Source organism: Mugil cephalus, chromosome 5 (assembly GCF_022458985.1).
Source record: "Mugil cephalus isolate CIBA_MC_2020 chromosome 5, CIBA_Mcephalus_1.1, whole genome shotgun sequence".
Classification (NCBI taxonomy): domain Eukaryota; kingdom Metazoa; phylum Chordata; class Actinopteri; order Mugiliformes; family Mugilidae; genus Mugil; species Mugil cephalus.
In genome coordinates, this window is record NC_061774.1 from 25,455,101 (window position 1) to 25,476,733 (window position 21,633).

The following is a 21,633-nucleotide window of genomic DNA, read 5'->3' on the forward strand; positions in this document are numbered from 1 at the left end:
CCTTTCTGACAACGTGTCTTAAATGTAGTTGTTGTCTTTGGTAGAGCTTAATGGAAGAGTTTGACATTTAAGGAAACAGTTAAGGCCGTGTGCTAACCGGACATCAGGCTACAAGAACACGATGCCTTCCATTAATTAGCATGAATCTTGCATATTGTTTAACCTTTAAAATTGAGTTTTATATATATAAAAGCCATAAAAAGGTCCACATTACTACTGTTCACCTATCAGGCATAACATTATGACCACCTTCCTAATATTTTGTAGGTCTCCAAAACAGTTGTGGAGAATGGACATGGGTCTTCTGAAGGTGTCCTGTGGTGTCTGCTTTTTTGTGTGTGTGTGTTTGTGTGTCAGGGTGGCTGCTGCCCTCAAGGAGTGTCATGGCTATGGGGTGGGGGACCCTGGTCTGCCCTAGATGGATGTTACACGTCTAAATAACAAACACACTAGTGCCAGGTCCAAAAGTTTTCCAGAAGTTATTGACTTCGCCTGTGGTCATAATGTTGTGGCTGATACATAAGTAGCTCACTTAAATGGATATATAATTTTCTTAATTGAACAGCCTCAGTGCAGCTTAACCTTTTTTTTTTATGAAGACCATTCATACATCTGATTGTGCGTATTAGACATCCGCTAGCTCATCCAGACCTCCACCACTGGCAGCGGCGCAGCTTTTTTGGCGTTTACGGTTTTAAAAATGCTCCTTCCTCCAAGAACAATTATCATCTGAGTCAGTGCAACCTCACAGCTATTGCTCTTGTCATCACCTAGGCCGCATCCCTGACCGTTGACCTGTGTGGCGACGACCAGGAACCGGGCTACTGCGCCGTGAGCAACGTGGCCGTCCACACCGACTGGTAAGAAAACCGCCCGAAACGCTCAGCGGCCCACAGCTCGACCGAAGCAGCTGTCTCCGTGATCCGTCCAAACTGTAAACATGACAACACTGTTGAGAGCTTCACTTCCAACTCCTGGAAAACTCCAAGAATAATGTTTCAAGACTGGGAAATGTAATGGAAAGCGGGTTTATGTGTCTGGTATGAGCATATTTGCCTAATTTCCCACAGCTGTTGAAGCTGCACTCTGAACCGACAACAACCCTTTAATGCAGTGAATCAGCAGAACACAATCAGGTTAATTAAACACACAATGACGAGGTTCTTCCAACGCTTCTGGCTCCAGATGAATTAAACATAGCGACGTCTACATATCACCTCTGACCACAGCTTGCACGTCTGCCAGTTTTTACTCAGACTCTCTTGTTTCTTAATGAATAATTTAACCTCTTAACACCTTAATGTCCAAATTAAATGATTTAATAGAGCAAAAGATTAGAAGAAAGTCTGATAAGAGCCATCAGATAAGTCCTGGAAACTCTTCTCAGAGACTTTGGACCGTGTGTTGACATGATAGCGTCACTGCAGACTTTGTTGGCTGCGCGTCCACGTTGCTGATCTCCCGTCCCACCACACGCCAAAGGTGATCCGTTTTGGATGGAGATCACCGCGCACCGGCCCATTCGACTGCGCTCGATTTTTTATTTAGAACATCTGTGGGCGATGCACATCTGAAACGCACATGACTCAGGTCTCTTGATGACCGGATCCTCTGTAACTGGAGGATGTTGTCTACATTAACCTGGGCAGTGTCCTCTGCTTGAACCGAAGACGCCGCTTGGATGAGTCTTCGCAGCTCGTCCGAGGCCAGATGCCTTCGGTTGTTGCTTTGTCTCGGATAAACCGTGACCTGGATGAGCGACAGAACATACACATACACAGTGTTCATTTAGCAAAACCTTGAAAATTTAAATTCCCTCTGGATTTTAACAAAATCATCTTCACTGAATCAGGCTTTTTATTTGCAATCAGATATTTTAGGAGCATAAAAAAGACAATTAAAAGTAAAATCTTATTATTTTTATGATCTCGAGCTTGTTGTGAATGTGTATTAATTGTTCTTTCGCTTGCATATTTTTGCAGTGATATTACATATTGTGCATTTGTAACCGATGACTTCAATTTTGACTCGTGTGTGTGACGCAAACCTTCATTAAATTACCGTCCGATCATCGCCTCCGCACACGGACACCTCTGAGCCAGGCCTTGTGGGGTGAAAACCCGAGACCGTGCGCGTTTTTTGCCTTGTGTTTGTGTGCATGTGCGAGAGAGATTTGGCAGATGACGGCGGGGCCGCGGAGGTCTCAAAAGGTTTATTTTGTGAGGGTCTCGGGGGCCGCGTTGTGAAACCCGCTGACCCACGGCGTCCCTCGAAAAACCTCTCGCAACGCGTTTGTGAAATCTCCTCGCATACGTGCTTTTGTGTCCGCACGCGGTTCGGCCTTTGTTCATGTGTCCTCATGTGTGTGTGTGTGTGTGTGTGTGTGTGTGTGTGTGTGCAGGATCCTGGACGTGCAGCCCAACAGGCTCTCGGTGGGAGGCGTCAGGTCAATAGAACCTGTCCTTCATCGGCGCGGTCAGGTCGCCACCCACGACTTCATCGGCTGCATCATGGAGTTCGCCGTCAACGGCCGCCCGCTGGAGCCCAGTCAGGCGCTGGCATCGCGTGGCATCCTTGACAGGTCCGTGCCACCCTCCCCGCCTCCCTCCCCCTTTTCTTTTACTCCCTCTTTTAGCCTCTCTCTCCGTCTCTTGGTCCCATCTGTCTGTCTTCCCTAACCTCCTCGACTCTCGCTGTGGGACATCTGTTCACACTTTCAAACTCTCCCGGGAGTTTTTAAAAAGATGTTTTTTTTTTGTTTTTTTAAAAACACCAATGGGAGATTTTTTTTTTTTTGACGGGGGAAACCAATTGCAGAATTCCAGAGACATTTTTTTTTTTCCTTTTCTGTCCTGCTGGTGAATAGTGAGGCGAGGACAGATCTTTTAATATGCTAATTCTCTGGGGTTCTTTATGGGATTTTTTTTTGTATCAGTGCACAGGGAGAGAAATCACATCTCATCTGCTCCTGTTTTTGGAGTTTCTTTTTCTGGCGGACCCCCCCGGCTGCCGACTGTGCGGTACTGACTTGTCAAGCTGACTGTCTGATTGTCAGTTTGTGTATCGTTGTGTCTGTAGATGTCCGAGACTGGAAGGAGCCTGCACCGCCAGCCCCTGCAGACACGGGGGAACCTGTTTGGACCACTGGTCCTGGCAGCAGTGCCAGTGCATGGAGGGCTTCACTGGCAAGTTCTGTGAGAAGTGTAAGTATATTCCTTTGAAGTGTCTCTTTTCTGCTGAGGCTGCACTTACTAAGGAATATTCTATCATGATTATTTATGATTCACGGCCCATGAGTCATCAGACTGCACCACGGAGCTCGATATAGGCCACAGCGCCTCCTCAGTGCATTATCTTGTGTGTTTATTTCAACATCAGAGAGCTAAAAATAAAGGGACAGAGGAGCCTGTGGGGCTCACGGAAGCCGCAACAAACTTCAAGCTACTGTGTAAGGTGCGACCCGATGTTTAGCATTGACTCCGGTAATTACCACCACACTTATTTCAAAACTTTCCGATTACTTCTGGCAGCAAACAAGGTCGTTAATGAGGAAAGCGGGAACTTTTCTGTTTGCCATCAGGTTCGATTTTGCAGGAAATCAGCTGGTTTGCTTTATGGCGAAGAGGGGAAAAAAAAAAAAAAAAGTAATTTTCTTGTAATACAAATGGAGCGTGCATGGTGTTCTGGAAAAAGAAACACAGGAGCACAATACATAGAGGTGCAGTGACTGACATGAAATAAGTTGGAAAGATTACAGCAGTAATAATTCCAGTGGTGCCACGTGGTGTAAATGTACATTTTAAACCATGTCTGTTTGGAGAGTCACAATTTAGTGGCAACGAAAAGCCACCGACAGGATTTCAGACTTGTTGAGACACAATAACAACCAGACAGGTGTAGCTCCAGCAGCAGCAACAGTGTAGAAACAAAAATACTAAGCATAAAGTCAGGAAACACACGGGGAAATCCAGAAAGGTCCCCAAGTTTTATCAAGTTTATCATACTGAGCATCGACCATCTTGTGACAATTCAGTGTTCTGCTGGGAAACTTTTGGACCTGGCAATTATTTGCATGGATGTTACTTAGATATGTACCCCCCTTCCACACAAAAACATTTAGGAACAACTAAAAAGAATTAAAAACATGAAAAACAGCACAAGGTGTTGACCTGGCCTCCAAATTCACTAGATCCACAGAGGCCCCTCCCCTCAAGACCCCCACTAACAACAGAAGGCCCATCAGGAGGATGAGGACAGTATCAAGAGGGTGGTCATAATGTTATGCCTGGTCGGTGTATCTCAGCTGGAAAGTTCATTTCTAACATCATCTCCAGCTGGGAAGGTGCTCACAGGCCTTTACCGTCTCACTATTGTCCAAGTATCTAATCCAAGTGAACGGCGCAGACTGTGTTGCTCCTATCGACCGCTTTTAGGTCAGAAAATGTGCACACGTCTTTACTCCTGATTGAATTAAACTCTAACGAATTTGACGGTTCTGGCTCAGTTCTCTTTTAATGCAAAGGGACGACAAATTTCATTACAGCCAATCTGATCTGAGCGCAGCGCTGCTCTGTTCGGTAACTTTAATGGCATTTTAAATGAGCGGCAAAACAAACAACAGGAGGAGGGGGAGAAACACGCCCTTAATAGAAATGACTGCAGTCATTTCTATTACTCTTTCAGGGAGACTACATTAAAGATTTATGGACTTCAGCTGAGTTCTCCGCTTATCTAAACTTGTTTCAGACTTTTATTAACTTTCTACTGATATTCTCACCATATATCAGCAAGCGTTGCTTTTCATTAGGTTTATATAGATTAATCTTTAAGGGAAAATGAGACTTTATTAAAGACACTTACCCGTTATCGACTGATACGCTGTCCATTTATTAGTAGCTTGTAAGTATTACGTGCAGCTTTAAAACATTTTGTCCTGTCATATAATTAGTTTAATGTTTACATAGATAGATAGGAACTTCTCTGACCTACATCCCTCAGATAGGGGAAGATATTTGTAACCTTTTGGTGAGGACCTGCTCGCGCTCATGGCAGTCGGATTAGGAAAATCATTTTGAACCCGACTCTTGGCCAGGAAAGCAGTGGAAATGCAAGTTTTAAAATGGCCTATAAAAGCTGAACTCTGGATATTCTCCGCTGTTCTTCGCTTCCCCCCCCTCCCAGACATGACGGCGGACACTGCCCTGTCTCTGGACGGCACCGGCCGCCTGGACTACTCCCTGAAGCAGGGCCCCAAGCGCGACGTCCTGCTGAGGCGCTCCCTCCCGGGCACGACCCCCGACCCCGCCGCTCCCAGCAGCTTGGAGGTGAAGTTCAGGACGCGCAGCAAGAGCGGCACTCTGCTGCACGTGCAGGAGAGCAGCAACTACACCACGGTCAAGGTGAGAGGCGGACGCACAAAAATGTATTCGTTTAACCAGAAATTTTCATGATCAACTGTTTTTCTGCTTGATGTTTCACAATAAAAGCCTTCCAGCTCGAGCTTTTGATCCATCAGAGATGTTCGGTGTAGGAAATATTAAGTTGCATTTGTGAACACTAAATAAGGAGCAAATGGGATCAGAAAAGCTGGAGGCTGCTCGGTAATAAACAAAGAAATAAAAATCAGCGGAGGGGAGGGAGGAAGAAAGGCCTGTCTCTAACAAATAATGGCCTGGATCTGTTTAGCTGCGGTGAATAAAAGATCAGGGCTTCCACTTGAGAATTAATGGAACACTGATTTCTATACAAGCATTGCATTTGCATCACAAATCTCGTGCAAACCGCATCCATCGGCGAGGTCCAGAGGAGGATCGCGATGTGATCGGAATCATCGGTTGATTTAAATCGGAATTTGAGACATTGTGACAATGGGAACACGTGCGCACAAAGTGGCTTCAACCCGAGGGACTGATTTATTTAAATTCTGTTTTGATGAAGAACCGCGCACTCCGGCTTCGTCTCATTTGAGTTCATCTGAGGAGACATGAACGGCCTATATGTCTGACAGATGTTGTGTCGAAATTTGCGGGTTAAGCACAATTTGTGACTACAGAGACGTTGGCAGCGTTATTACCCCATTAGTAATCAGAGTAAATATAAGCCAGACTGTCCCAATCAGAAACAAAAAAAATAAAAAAATCAACCAGGAAGTTTGAATAGATGAACGAAGCTGGAATCCATGAGGACAGCAACGCTGAAAATGTGGTTGGTCACCTTCTGTTGTCAGTGAAAAAAATAATGTTGTACTTGTTTTGTATTTGCAGCAGAAAGCTCAACAGTGATTGTCGTATGTTTTCACATGCCTCAAAACATCAGTTTCTAGATTTCTGCATAGACTCAAAACAGTTCTGGAAATAGACAGATGTTCATTTATTCTTTAGGAAGTTTCACCATTTGTACTAATCTGTGTGGTGAAAAAGTAAAAAGTGTAAAAGGACCCTTGTTTTCAGTAGCTGGGTTTACGTGGAGTCAAATATTCTGATTACAATCGGTTTAAAAGTGAATGAAAGGGGATGAAAATGAAAAAGCTCCATATGAACACTTCAATAGGAATCAACCCAAACCGGGGTAGAATGTTCCTTTTCCCAAACTGACCTAAAGTCATGTAATGAATCTGAATAAAGTCAGGCTCCGTTCTGTCTGAGCATGCTCTGTAAATGCTCTGTAAATGCTCAGTGATGTTCGAGTGACGTTTCCTTAACTGGAAAATTTGTTCTCTGAAAGAACTAGATGTTATCGCACAATATGGCAAAAAAAAAGACAACATAGAAACATGGAACTTTAAAAAGGTCCATTAAAAGTTCATTGGAACACATTCGGAATTTCTGGAAAACCTTGAAGACTGGCTGCTATAGAAGAGAGTAGCAAATTAGGCCACGCCCCAATTTGGACAATCCACTTGCGGTAAATACAAGTCAGTGTTTATTTCGTGTTGCTAGCATTTGTCGGCCGGAAAGCAAATGAACTGGCTAACGTTAGCCAGGCAGACAGGTGACATCTGTTCATAATCATTCATAATCTTAAATGAATTAGTCATGACATAAATACAGCATAAAGCTTAGCCAACGTTAAGTTTTATTAAAAAAAAAAAAAAAAAAAACGCTTCACAGTAACGTCACTTTGCTGTTGTTACCTACTGTCACTTCAGCATCAACATTCACTGCTTTGACTTTTTAACATGAATTTTGGATTTTTAACATTATAACAAAAAACTTTGACAACTTACATTAGCTAACGTTAGCATCGTAATTTAAAGTGTGCCACACACGTACATATCGACTGTCAGGGTCCGGCAGCTTTCCATCTTTGTCCACCCGTTTTATGGCCGTTTTATGGTAGATAAGGCTAAACAGCACACTAGCAAAAGTGGATAAACTTTCCAAATCAAGATGTTGCTTAAATAATAAAACCGTAAAAACAACAGCAACTACAGCTCATTAGACGAGAGACCTCCATCTTTGATCAGTCACATGATGTTTTCATCGATGTGTCACACGTCTGTAAAGCAGCCGTTCAGATTAAAAGTAGAGGTTCATGTAAACATCAGACCAGAATAGATCACCTCACGTGGAAACAGTTGACGTGAAACCTTCAATCGGAATGAGAAAAAAGCCTCCATGTCCTGTAACTGCTGATCAGCCGGAATTTTAGCCCGTTCCTCAGTCCAGAATCGCTCCACTTTTGAGATGTCGGTTGGTTTTCCTCACATGAACTTCTTGCTTCAGGTCCAGGACGTTGACTTGACATTCGTCTTCTTAACATTTTCCCAGTTAAGACGTGAATTACTCAATCAAAGTGAACAAGTTTTGCTCATAGAGCCACCGTTAACCAAAACCAAACACATCTGCATGTGCATCTGTACATTTTTTACTCTCTCCTAGTATAAACTATAGAAAAACTACATGGGCCTTTCTGAGACGCCTCCCTTTAGTCCCATTCCTCTTTTCTCCTCTCTCAGCCCCCCTCCCCTCCCCTCCTCTCTCCTCTCCTCTGACTGATCTTGGGCAGCTGCCCAAAGAGGCCCAAACACTCATTCATCCTCTTCAATTTTCCTTTCAGACACCCTGCACTCTCAGCACCGTCAGCCCCGTCCCGCTTTAGCATCGGGCCCCTCTCCCTCTTATGACTTTGCCTTCCGGCTCCGAGCAGCTCCTGGTGCTCATCAAATCACCATCACGGCTTTCTAAGGAGTCCAGAAAACGTATTATAAGTTTTATGAAACCTTAAAAAAAAAAAAAAAAAAAAAAGGAAGAAAGGGGGAAAAAAGAAAGAGCGATGAGGGAATACATACAGTGTCTTTACATATGTTGAGAGAAAGAACTACATAAACTGAGATATTAAAAAAAAAAAAAAAGAGAGAGACAGAGAGAGAAATATGTTTAATAGATAAAGACCATGATTGGTTTTCCAGCTTCGGGCCACTCAGTATTCTTTGGCAGGGACGAGTTTCCGCTTCTCCCATTTTAAATCAGCCCTTCCGGAAGCTACTTATCATTGCTGATTTTTTGGAGTCTTTGGAAAGGGAGGAGATCGGGATTACTTTTCCATCGAAGCTGCGAGAACACATGAGATTACCATACGCCGCGTCAGTAAGCCACAAAATTTGTCGTCCGCGCCAACGTGAGCGTGATTGATTTGTTTTAAAGATGCACTCTGTCCCTTCCTCCCCTCTGAAGGCCTGTCTCCAGCGGGCACGAGCGTATTTCACCCCACCCGAGAAATTTGTTGTTGATCATCGTGCAGCTCGGTGGCATTAGCTGCACACAAACACACACGAGAATGTGATTAAGTGCGATGTTTCCCAGCGGGAGCTACGATTTACAAGCGCCGAGCTGCCTTTTTTTTTTTTTTTTGTTGTTTTTCAGTCACTGACCTCAACAGACTGAAGTCACTGTGGTGGTGGTAGTTTTGTGGCGGAGGCCTCCTCTCATTGGTCATGGTCGACGCTGACATGATTGCTTAATGTGAAAAGCTGCAGTTTTAACACTCGTTTGCGTAGACTCACCACAGAGAACATCATTCGCCACAAGTTAAGAGTTACGAGCGTCTCTGAATCCATGACGCGACGCGTGCTGATCCCGCCGCTCCTTCTCCTTCTCCCCAGCTGAGGAACGGCAACATCCAGTACATCTCGGACGCCGGCGTCGGCGGGAAGGTGGAGCGCACCGTGGCGGACGCCGTGCTCTCGGACGGCCAGTGGCACACCCTCCACCTGGTCAAGAACGGCTCCACCACCGTGCTCCACGTGGACCACGACTACCACAGGGTCATCCAGCACCCCACCCAGGACTTCGGAGGGCTCGACGTTTTGACCTTCGCCCTCGGAGGGATCCCGCCCGGACCCGCGCAGCAGAAAACCGGAGCAGGTGAGACTCGGTTCTTCCCTCCTACTGGTTCTGTTCCATACCAACGGTACTAATACTTTTTGTAAATACACCCAAATGTGTCAGGTAAACCTAAAATAAGTAGTGTGTTACAAATCGTACCTTCATTTACTATATAGCCGAGCTAATACAACAGACACAATCATACAAAATATGTGAAAATGATGTTTCAAACAATAAAATTGTTGGGACATTGGGACATTAACTATTAAGAACTACTATAAAATGAAAACTTGCATCTTAATTGTGACCCTGTTCTCTCCTCTTCTGTCCTCCTCATCATAAATGCCTCATATTCTGTGTTGTGGTTTAACCTGAGGTGTTTCACAAGGTTTGTTTTGTTCACCTTCAATGACTGAAGTATCGATATTTTGGTTTTAGATTTGATTTTAGAGCTTACGTATTGACATTTCAGCATCACTAACACCTACTAATCGTCTGGAGGCTCAGTGGTTTAATCTCTGAGGGGTGAAAGTGAAATATTGGAGTAGCTCCATCTTCATATGCTATCTGTAAGCCCTAAGAGGTTCCTGAGCCAATTTTAGTTTCGTCGTGATCTAAATATTATCTCAGGCGTCCTTTTTTTTTTTTTTTTTTTACCCTTTTAAGAAATAATTTCTAAAGAAAACACTCGGTTTTTATATTGTTATGACATAAAACACATTTACAGCTAGAAGATCTCAAACTCTCAGCGAAACCCTTGTTGAAAGCGTTCTATATTTATACTCGTGTGTGTGTGTGTGAATGTACATGTGAAAAAAAAAAAAAAAACTGCGGTTTGACCAAGAAAGGAACCTCCTCTTTGCCCTCTGTAAAAACACAGCCATTACATTAGTAATTTACAGATTACGGAAACCTCTTCTGATTGCAGAAGCCTGCGCTACATGTGAGCGGAGCACATGTATGAGACCTGTGATCCCTCATACTGTAAATCCTGCACACTTTTTTTTTTTTTTTTCATTCTTGTTTAAATATGTTTTCCCCAAATGAGTTAATAGTCTGCTGCTTACACGGCTGACCATATTTGGTGGCCGTCCAACAAGACTCAGAGGAACCCGGCCTGAAATCTGTTTCTATTTGACACCGCTGAGATTTACCTGCCATTAATTTACAGTAGTAGAATAAATGTTTCTTTATCAGGGTATCATTTATGGACAAAATAACTAATATTTATTTAATTTGACTTCGTCTTGGAACGCCTGTCCCCCTTTTTTTTTCTTCTTTTTTTTAAGGGCGTCTCTCTTTTCTCTTTCACCCATCGGCTCTTTTAGTTTTCATGCTTTCATTCTCGGATCAGATATCTCCGAGCCTGAGCTGAGAACAGTTTGTAAAAGGTGAAGGCGAGGGTTTCCAGAAGGAGGTAATGCAACACAGTAAATTTCTGAATATCAGGGGAGGGAAAAACTAACCTAATGCTATGGACTAATATGGTAAAAATGAGCAATTTGAATGATTTGTTGACCTCTTTTACACAGAGACTGGGGCATATTTCAAAACAAACATATTCTCAGCACGCAGGTCCGTGGCAGGCTGCCTGTTAACCAGCCCTTACCTCTTTCTCTCATTCTCCCTCTGTAGTGTGTGTGTGTGTCTGTGTGCGATTGTGTTCTGTTGTGTACTCACTTTTCAAGAGCTAATGAAAAGACACAAATGGATTTAATCTGCACTGGGATAAATTCAATAAAAACCTATTTACATCGGTGAGGCAGTTCTGTTCTGCAATACACAAAGCAAAAGATTGAATTAGATACAGAGACGTTCATCCAACACAGATGCGTGTCTTGAAGCTATAATGCCTCTGAGGATGGATTCTCTATTAGAAAATATTTCATATTTCTTCTCTCAAACTGGCTGGTGATTGATTCTATTCTTTTTGAGGAGGAGGAGGAGCTTTCAAAGAGGATTTTTATACTTTTTTTTTTTTTTTTGCTCCGTAAGCTTGAACCAATTACCCATTTAAACAAAATTCCTTTAGCTCTGATTATAGCTCCCAGTTCCTGCTATTTACGAGGAAGCGATCCGGTGTCGAGAGACGTTTTGAAAAACCATCAGTCTGGTGGCAATCGGAAATGATTCCCCCTCCAGGCCGCTGTTATGTCCTTGTTAGCTGCTGTTGGCTGTTTCTCGTTATCTGAACCGGTTTTCTTTCCCCGTCTCCTCCGCAGGTTTTGACGGCTGCCTGGCGTACGTGAAGTACAACGGGGAAAACCTGCCGTTCACCGGAGACCACAGCCTCGTCACCTTAGCCAAGACCAGTTCGTCCGTCAAGATCGGCTGCAGGGGCCCCAACGTGTGCGAGAGCAGCCCGTGCCCGGACGGCCTGATGTGCGTCAACCAGTGGTACGAACACCAGTGTGTCTCTCCCGGAGACTGTGCTTCCAATCCCTGCCAGAACCAAGGCAGCTGCGTGCCGGACCTCCGCTCGGGTTTCACCTGCGTCTGCTCCGAGTTCTACACAGGCAAGACTTGTGAGACCTTGGTGGCCTGCCTGGGTGTCCAGTGCCCTCAGGGCACCGTCTGCAACACGGCCAATAACGGTGGATTTGTGTGCAGCCCCAGCCCCACAGCGGAGACCATGGTCCTCCCCATCTGGGCGGTGCCGGCTATCGTCGGCAGCTGCGCCACCGTCCTCGCCCTGGTGGTGCTCAGCCTGATTCTGTGCAACCACTGCAAGGATCGCAACAAGACCAAAGTGCCAAAGGAGCCCAAGGAGAAGAAACCCAAGGAGAAGAAGAAGAAGAAGAAGAAGAAGGGTAGCGAAAATGTGGCGTTCGATGACCCGGATAACATCCCGCCGTACGGGGATGACATGACGGTACGGAAGCAGCCAGAGGGGAACCCCAAACCGGACATCATCGAGAGGGAGAACCCTTATCTGATCTACGACGAAACAGACATTCCCCACAACAATGAGACGGTCCCGAGTGCGCCCTGTGCCCCCTGCAACGGCCCGGAAGCAGATATCGAACACTACGATATAGACAACGCCAGCAGCATCGCCCCTTCAGATGCAGACATCATCCAGCACTACAAGCAGTTCCGTAGTCACACGCCGAAGTTTTCCATCCAGAGACACAGCCCGCTGGGCTTCGCCAGACAGTCGCCGCTACCCCTGGGAGCCACGAGCTACACCTACCAGCCTCAGTACACGCAAGCGCTGAGGTCCACTCCGCTCAGCCACTCCCACTCAGCCTGCCCCACCCCGAACCCCCTCTCCAGACACTCCCCAGCCCCGTTCACCAAGCCCTCCTCTTTTTACCGAAACACCCCAACCAGAGAACTCAACCTCGCTCGTCGTGAGGGCAGCCCCCTCGACCTGCACAACGACATGTGCCAACCGCCACCCATGTTCAACTACGCCACCCGGCTGGGGAGGCGCAGCAAGAGTCCGCAGACCATGGCCGGCCACGGCCACACCTCCAGGCCCGGCAGCCGGCTGAAGCAGCCGATCGAGCAGATCCCCCTGGAGACGGGGCCTCCCGTGGGACTGTCCATCGAGGAGGTGGAGCGGCTCAACACGCCGCGCCCGCGCAACCCCAGCATCTGCAGCGCCGACCACGGGCGCTCCAGCTCGGAGGAGGACTGCCGCAGGCCGCTGTCAAGGGTTCGCAATCCCGCCGACGGCATCCCTGCCCCGGAGTCCTCTTCGGAAAGTGACTCACACGACTCCTTCACCTGCTCGGAGATGGAGTACGACCGGGAGAAACCCGTGTCTTACAGCTCCCGGGTTCCCAAGCTCTCGCAAGTCAACGAGTCCGACGCCGACGACGAGGACTACGGCGGGAGGCTCAAGCAGAGGCGGTACTCGAGCCGGAGAGCGGAAGGAGGGCCTGGCGTCGCCCAGATGCCTCCTACCGAGCAGCACTACACCCTGCCCCACAAACTGGGCCAGCAAGCCGGGGGCTTCAACTGGGACAATCTGTTGAACTGGGGCCCCGGCTTTGGACATTATGTAGATGTGTTCAAGGACTTAGCCTTGCTCCCTGAGAACGCGGCAGCAAAAGACATTGAAATGAACAGTGGGGATGGCTCGGTGACTATCCTAAACGAAGGAGAAGCTGAGCAATATGTATGAGACTATTTATTACTGTGTTGTAGAATATGGTGATGTTCTCCATTTTAAAAAAAAAAAAGAAAAGAAAAAAGACTGTATATTTTGAGAGAACATTGGACTTCGTGTTTTTTTTTTGTTTTTTTTTTTTACATTACTCAAAATAAAAAAGACGACTTTCAATGCAGTAAGGCAGAAACACCTGAAAACAGTGACAGCTTTTGTCATTTGCCACCTTGGAATAGTTTACCAGCCTCTTCTGGGTTCGACCTGTACAAATTGTGCACTCCATCTCTCCGAGGCCTCGTTACGGCGTATCCGATGACACCGAGAGGCTCAAAAGCAGAAATCCCTGTCTGAATTCAATTTAGCGGGTCCGAGGCTCCGTTTTCACGTTATCTTGATCAAACATTTCTGCTCCATATTACCAGTATTGCCTCTCTCTCTCGTGTCCAAAAAAAAAAAAAAAAAACTTCTGTCACATTCGCAGCTGAGAGATAAGAGTAGATAACGCACGCAGGAAGAGAATTTCAGCAAGAGAGAAACTTTATCTAGGGGTCGAATTTTATTTTACTTGAAAGGAAGCATGTGTGTTTGATCCGACTGCACCTGTAGGTGACAGGACGCGGCCCCCGGTGTGAAAGTGAGTGCACCGCTTCGCTCGCACGGTATTGCAGTGTTATGACCCCCCTCCCACCCCCCCACCCCTCTGTCTTGTGCGACTGCCTTCGTCCCGCCGTGTTTTCTCACAGAAGACTGGCTAAACTCTCCAAGAGTGAAGATTTAATCGAGTCCCCTGCCTTACAGACATTTGAGGATTTCAGTTTGGGAGAGACCTTCTCCTCCTCTTCTGTTTTTCTGGCCTAAGTTCAGGAGGAGGAGGAGGAAGGGTTTGTTTCGCATTCTCTGACCAGCCAAGTGTTTTCTCGGGCAACGCTGATGATGATGTTGATGATCCTGTAAACACGACCCCCCCACCCCCAACCCACCCCAACTAAAACACTATGAACTTGTGTACATTTTGTTAATCCATGGGTAATCGTGGAGCCATTTTCATCATGTTGTTGGTGTCCTTGTTCATTATTTTGACATGTATGGTTTCTACATTTTTGTACTGTTTATTAACTTAAATTACTTAAGCTGTGTTTTTATGGATATTTTCATATGCTGAAATGTATGTCCTTACTTTCGGGGAAAGTAAGATTGAAGACTTATTTTTTACATTTGTTACATATGTAACATCAGTATTTTCCACTTTTGATAAAACTATAACATGCTGTATGCTTTGTACCTGTAAAAAGCCAATAACAGAATAAAAAAAAGTATTTATTTAAAAAGTCTTTTTTTTTTTCTGCATCTCGTTTAAACGTACTCTTAAAGCTCAGATTACGTCCTTCACAAAATCATTTGGTGGGTGGTAACTTATTATTCAGTACTTAGGCCTCGCTCTGTGTTGTCTTTGAATAATACTGGAGCCTGAACCAAACATTTAAAAAGGCATTTCAGGACCCGAATGAAACCGAGCCACCTTTGCTCGCGGCCAAACCAAACACAAAGCGGACTCTGCGACGCAGGGCCCTATATTGCTTTCAACAATTATTTACATCTGGCTTATTGAGTAGAACTCCCCTCTTTTTCTTTTTTTTTTTGTCAAAGCTCAGTAATTCGGCATGCAACATGCTTATCTTCTCCATCATCGAGGGGAGAAAAGAAAAAGCCACGAGAGAAAACGCAGGGAGCCGTGAACCCGGTGAAGAGTGACGGTCTGAATCTGGCCGGATTACCGCGACGAGGGCTCGGCCCTGCGGAGGGAGCTCTGTTGACCGGAGCCTCTCAGAGACGCCTGTCCTGCTCCGATGCTGACACAATAATAATAATAACACGATAGGGGATGAATTCAAATAAACTTAAGGAATGAAAGATGTCAGGCAGAGACAGCGTCGCCTCCTCTCTGTAGGTGAGCGCGTGCACTGAAAGGCCGCATTGTTCTGCGGCGTGCTCAGATCTGAAACACTCACGAGGACTGACATGAATCTGTCTTCCTGATTTTCTCGGGGGCAGGGTGGTAGCAGCGGCGGGTGGCGGCGTGGGGGGCGTGTTCCCCTTTTCACTGTTTTTGGATATTATCCAGATGGCTGCTGGACTTCACCAAGCAGCTTATGATGTGTTTAAGGATTAATTGCAGCATATATCCTAAGTGCGAACATTGCGTGTTACATTATAGGACATGGCCTATAAGAAAACACAGCATATGTTATTCCTGTCAACTGGGATGCCTGTTATTTCACTAAGCAATAAGCTCTTTGTGTCGGTAATGACGTTATAATACAACAAGGAGCACGCTGCCACGGTTGCAATCCCCGTGTTGGAAAGCCGCGACGCGAAGTAATCATGTGCAAGCTTCGTTACATCAGTCAGCCGTAATGTGTTTTGCAGGTCTCCACATTTCTTCTCGAATGAAGGTGTGAACGAGGCGGCGGTGGATTTCCCATGGAGGAGTGCTGACTCGCCGTTTTTTCCTTTTAATACGCTGAATTCATCAGAACACAATTCCCATTAAGATGGTTTCCATGTTGACTCAAGGGTTTCTCCGACATCTGAGCTGAGAAAGACTTTCCTCCTCCAGAAAGAGCTTGTACGTAGTAATTGGATTAAAAAAAATTATAATAATTCACATTTCTCTCACTGCCTGATTCTGATGGAGGCTTGATTTTACTTGAAATGTTATTATAAGTATTAGTTTATTGAATTGAGACAATGCACATTAATCAACATTGATGTGTTAGCATTTGTGCTAAGTCTGGCACATTTACACTGATAATAATAATAACAATAATAACACCTTTTACTCATAAGCGTCTTTCGGAACCTCAAGGTCACATTACAATGAACTAAAAAATTGGGATGAAATACAAACTGCAACAAAATAAACATGAAAACAATAATATATAGAGAGAGGTCATCAAATATCAATAAATAAATATATATAGACATCATTAAATTACAATAGACAGTTTGTGTGTCGGGGGAGGGGTGGGTAGATCTGGGGTCTTTAAAGCGGTTTTGTGTGAAGGAAGGGAGTTCCAGAGGTGGGGTCATGTAGATAAGGAAAAGAAGGGGTCCCAGGACAGAGCCTTGGGGAACGCCGGATATGACGGTGGACTTGACCTGAATTGGATGACACATTTTCAGCCGTCGTCCCAAGGCAGGTACACAACACAGAACCAGACACAGATAGACAATGTCAAAACAAACCAAAAAGGACACAAACAGTATCAAAAGAGACATGGACCGAGAACCAAAGAGTATGTGAGATTTCATTTAAAAAGTAAGTGGTTGTCGCAGTTTCAGATGTGCGGTGGTAACTTGTTCCAGGAATGTGTTCCTCTTAAAGATAAGACCATTTGGGAGAATTTAGTTTTACAACTCGGTACATTGTAGTCACGTGTAGTTAGAGCTTCAGTGGTGGTGGTTTAAAGATTTGGTGGCTGTCTAGAGCAAGAATATTACACTTTTTTAGGACATTTTACAATATTGAAAGTGAAAAGGTTTCCTGTCGAAAATTTTGCACAGACATTGACAAGAACATCAGCCCAGCATCAAGATACAGTCTTTGTGCTACAAAACTTGTGTCCTTCAAAGGTACTAAGTCCTGATTGAATCATGGCAAATACTCTTGTGTTTCTATAGCTCTTTTCTATTTCTAGGCGCTGGGACCATTTGCTGAGATCTTGCTCAAAAGACACTTCTCACCCTCTAGTTTGTGGACAACATGCTATTTCTACCGAACCACAGCCAACCCCAGTTATCACAGCTCATCCTGGTCAGAGTCCAACACTCTGTCCACGTAATCACAGCAATCAGGACACTTTGACCAGGCAAAAAGACAAAAGATAGACAAAAAGACAGCAGTCAGCCTTTTAAAAACACCTCAGTGTCAGAAAATATTTATCAATGAAAAGACCTCAATCAGCCCCAACATTATGACGAGAAGTAAATAACCCTAACTAGTAACTTCACTTCACTTGGGGCTTGAAAATCCTTCCTATTCAAAATCTGGGAATGACAGAAAAAGTTTGAGAACTACTGGGAAACTTTCGGAGCTGGCATCCATTCGTGTGGATGTTGCTTTTACATGTAGCACCCACCTAGACCAGACCAGGTGGCCCCACCCCATAGCAATGACACTGCATGATGGCAGCACCCATCCCCAGCAGGACACAAAAACAGTTCAGGAATTCAAAAAACAAAAAGGAGCAGCAGAAGGTGTTGACCTGGCCTCCAAATCCAGTATGATCCAACATTGTGTTTCCAGACACCCCAGGACACCCTCAGGAGGCTTCTCACCAATGATGGTGGGTTTGGAGCTGCACTTGGGTGTACAATACAATTCAGTGTTCTGCTGGGATTCACTGCATCCCAAACTGATCAAGTATCCCTCAGAAGGCCCATGTCTGTTCTCTGATGACACAACTGTTTTGGAGGCACAAGAGAGACCTACACAATATTAGGAAGGTGGTCATAATGTTATGCCTGGTCGGGGTAGACAGTCGCACACCTACTTCCAGGCACTGGGAGCAATTTCTGGCTTCTTGCTAAAGGACACTTCTCTAACCCTCTAGTTTGTGGACAACCCGTTCTATCTACCGAGCCACAGCCAACCCCAGTTATCACAGCTCATCCTGGTTACCGTCCAACACTCTGGCCACGTAATCACAGCAATCAGGACACTTGCAAAGACTTGCTGTCTTCTTTCTTCCTTTCTTTCTTTCTTTCTTTCTTTCTTTCTTTCTTTCTTTCTTTCTTGCCTCATTTCATCATGTCAACCAAACCAGAACACAAACAACCCCGGGCAATCCTTTAAAAACGCAAGTGTCAAACATTTTTATTAATGAAATATGTGCGTCTGTTAAATGTCAAATGAAAACAAAATGTTTTCACTTTAATATGCACAGGGACACAGAGCAAGAGAAGGAGCTAATATCCCTGGAATAATCTGAACATGAATGCGTCATGTTACCACCTCAGTCAGAACAACTGACCACATCAGAAGGAGTTTCCAGACTGAAAGCGGTGGTGTAAACCTTTGATAATGTGATCTCCTGAGAACCATGTACACTCCTGATCTGTTGGTTTGTTAGTTGGAATAAATCCACTCTCTCTTAGCATGTTTAACCCACACTGGTGTAAACATCAGGTGAGGAGTTTCCATGAGGGACAGAAACATAGAGTTGAATCGAGTCAATTTGGACGACGCTGGTGAAGACGTGGTTCTGTCTTGGTTGTTGGTTCCGCTAATAGAGTTCAGTGTTGTCAATAAAGCATTAAGCATTAAACAAAAAAGAACTTCTTTTTCATGCGTCTCCATCTTTCCACAGTGAGTTGCTGCGCTTCCATTCCCCCTAGAAATACACAAAATCCAAATATCGCAATAAAAACTGGTGATGGAAACACCTGCATTTTGAAAAACCTTTCAAATATATAAAGCTAAAACACTTTTGAGGCTCTCATGAGGTGGTTTATCAGACGTATTGATATAAAAGTTTATCGCAACGGAGACGCTTTTGAAGTCCATCCTCCTCAAAGTGACTACGTTCTAAAAGAATAACAGCTCATTTGCAAAACACCTTTTAATGGAAACACGTACAAAGAGAGATTTCCAAAAAACTGTAATGTAAGGGCAGCTACTTAGGCCACCTCAAGTCTTAACCTGCCTCAACCACTGAACTATCAGTTCAACCACCATCAATTGGTTCCTGTCAGAATCTTCTACCTTAACCTTGGTCTCTGCACGTTGATCATTGTCATTGCCAGGATATAATATATAATAATTACTTATTATGATGGCCCCAATGAAGGCTACGAGCCAAAATGTCACAGTCTAACAAAGTTGTTCCTTATCGCTTGAAGTCTTGATTGTTGTACAGAATATTTATTCTCACATGGTCTTGTTACTTCAATAATTGTTGCTGTTTACTTCCAAAGAATATTGGAAGTTATTGAAATGTATAAAATGTCTCATTTCACTCGTGAATGAAAGCATGGAATCAATATATAACCCAAAATATATTCTAAACTTTGGACTCATCACAGTAACCATCTTTGTGTGATTTAACATGATTTAACACTTGTGAGATTCTGTCTTTTTAAAATGGGAATCTGATTTTTTTCAGATTTCCCTTCCTAATTGTAGGGCACTTTGCTTTCACTCTTCTGTCCAGTTCTTCACAATCCAGCTCCATGGGTTTAAAATCCACTCCATGTTTTCAAGCCTTCCATCTTGTTTTTATCCTGAGGTAGTTCTGAGGTAGAGCTTGGACTAAAGTTTTGAGTCATTATCTTGCTGTAGGATAAAGCCCTGACTAACTATACCAGAGGATACTGATGCTGCTCTAAAAAATTTTACTGGTAGTGTATGTAACACATGAACCTGATCAGACAATTTTATTTAGCATCCATGGAAACAGATAAAGTGGAATGATTCCAGAAATATTTTGCCCTTTGTTGCACTGAACTTCTGCCTTTCGATGTAAAGTATTTGGCTGCGATTGCCAATGAAAGGAAACATTCTCCACATCAGCTGAGACCCGAAACAATCTACCATTCGTCACAAACCACCAACACGGGACCGTCCTCGGAAGGTTCACATGTGAAACTACACTACACCACAAATTATCGCCCGATCTTTGGGGCTCTCTCCGCTTCACATCTGCATCAAAGCTGCGAGTCTCGTCTCCGATAAGTGTTCTTTAATGCCGTGTGTACTGCAGCCAGCCGCTGCCTTTCAACACACATGAAAGCTTCTGCGAGGAGCCGGAGATGTTGGGAAATGAAAGGGAAAGATAGATGTGTGTGTGTGTTAGTGTGGTTGTGTGAGGAAAATGATGACTGTCCCGTCTTTGGAAAAGCTCCTCTCTCTTGCTCTGTGAAACTCTGCGGTTTCCAGCACTGAGGGGCCCGGATTAAACGAGACTCTGGTTGCCACCAGCTTGATAACATTTTATAAAAGTGTATGACGGATACTAAACAGACGACGTCGTCTTCGCAGACCTCGGGCCCGGGTGTCACCGCGCTGTCAGGCTCTGCAGAGGAACACACATGGTTCTGATCCGGAGTGTGACATTGTGCTGCTTCAGGGATTTCGGAGTTTCGTTTTGTTCTTCTAATTTGGGGAGATGCTGCTGACTTAAGTGCTGGTTAACTCGCTGAGAGTTTGGCATCGGTCGGAGTTTGTCAGCCTGATAACGCCGGCTTCTCCACGCAGAGGTCACGCTCGGTTTTACAAGGAGAAAACACAAAGAGAAGAAAAACTGGAGGAGGGCTCGGTCAACGTTAACTTTGGATTATATCATTTCAGCTTTGAGAACTGATCCCTCAGCGGAACTAAGAATGTTTTTGGATGAAAAATAGAAGAAGAAATAATAATTTGACCTCTGCTCCTCTTGACTTAATGTCCACCCTCTGACATCTTGATGACTGAATCACAGCTTTTGAGTTTACTTCTTTAAAGTTGGGTCATCTCAATTGGAACATTTAATAAAAAATGAAGACATCTGGTGACCCTGAACCATCCCTTAACTCTGCTGCTATAGGTCTAGGCTGCTGGGGGGACCTCCCACGATGCACTTATCGTCACTCCGAAGCCTTTTCCATGTACTACAGGTCTAAAGGTCTAAAAACTTTAGACAATTAAATTGACTTCTCTCTGTTACCACAGGACGTTTGGTGAAGTTCTTAAGTGACTGATGTCCAGAGGATTTGGGCCATTCGTTAGCGGATTCCTCTTCAGTTGAGCGCGCATTGCTGTAGTACTTTTGTTGTATTTCAGGAATGATGTGTAACAGTAGTATCTCCACACACTTGATGAACCGCTGCTACTTTGCTGCAACGACCCACTGGGCTACTCAGCAGTGAAGTCGATTAGTCTGTACAACCAAAAGCAGCAACCTCCACCCATGCACAAGTGCAAAAAAAATGCAGTTCATCTAGTGGCCACTTGAGGCTCCAAAAGGGAAGAAATCCCCATAGACCCCCATGTTAAAAGGCCCAACTTTACAGCATTATTAAAGAAACAAAAAACTATTTTGGTCTCAATAGTTTTTTTCGCTATTCATGAGAACTTCTAACACTTTCGTTTATTTTTATTGAGGTTTAAAATTCTGCATAATTAAGGAAGTTAACTGTTTTGAGTGACAGATG

At 44.6% G+C, this 21,633-nt stretch overlaps 1 protein-coding gene across 2 annotated transcripts in view; it reads left to right on the plus strand.

Moving 5' to 3' along the window:
• The window catches only part of LOC125007781 (protocadherin Fat 4), a 114,468-nt gene extending 99,697 nt beyond the window's left edge, over nt 1-14,771 (plus strand). For both annotated transcript variants that reach the window (XM_047584581.1, XM_047584582.1), the window contains 6 exons: nt 775-860; nt 2,402-2,581; nt 3,079-3,203; nt 5,182-5,399; nt 9,104-9,365; nt 11,549-14,771. In XM_047584581.1, coding sequence (XP_047440537.1) covers nt 775-860; nt 2,402-2,581; nt 3,079-3,203; nt 5,182-5,399; nt 9,104-9,365; nt 11,549-13,458 — 2,781 coding nt within the window. In that variant the 3' untranslated portion in view covers nt 13,459-14,771. The remainder of the gene's footprint in view (nt 1-774; nt 861-2,401; nt 2,582-3,078; nt 3,204-5,181; nt 5,400-9,103; nt 9,366-11,548) is intronic.
• The last annotated feature ends 6,862 nt before the right edge of the window (nt 14,772-21,633 follow it).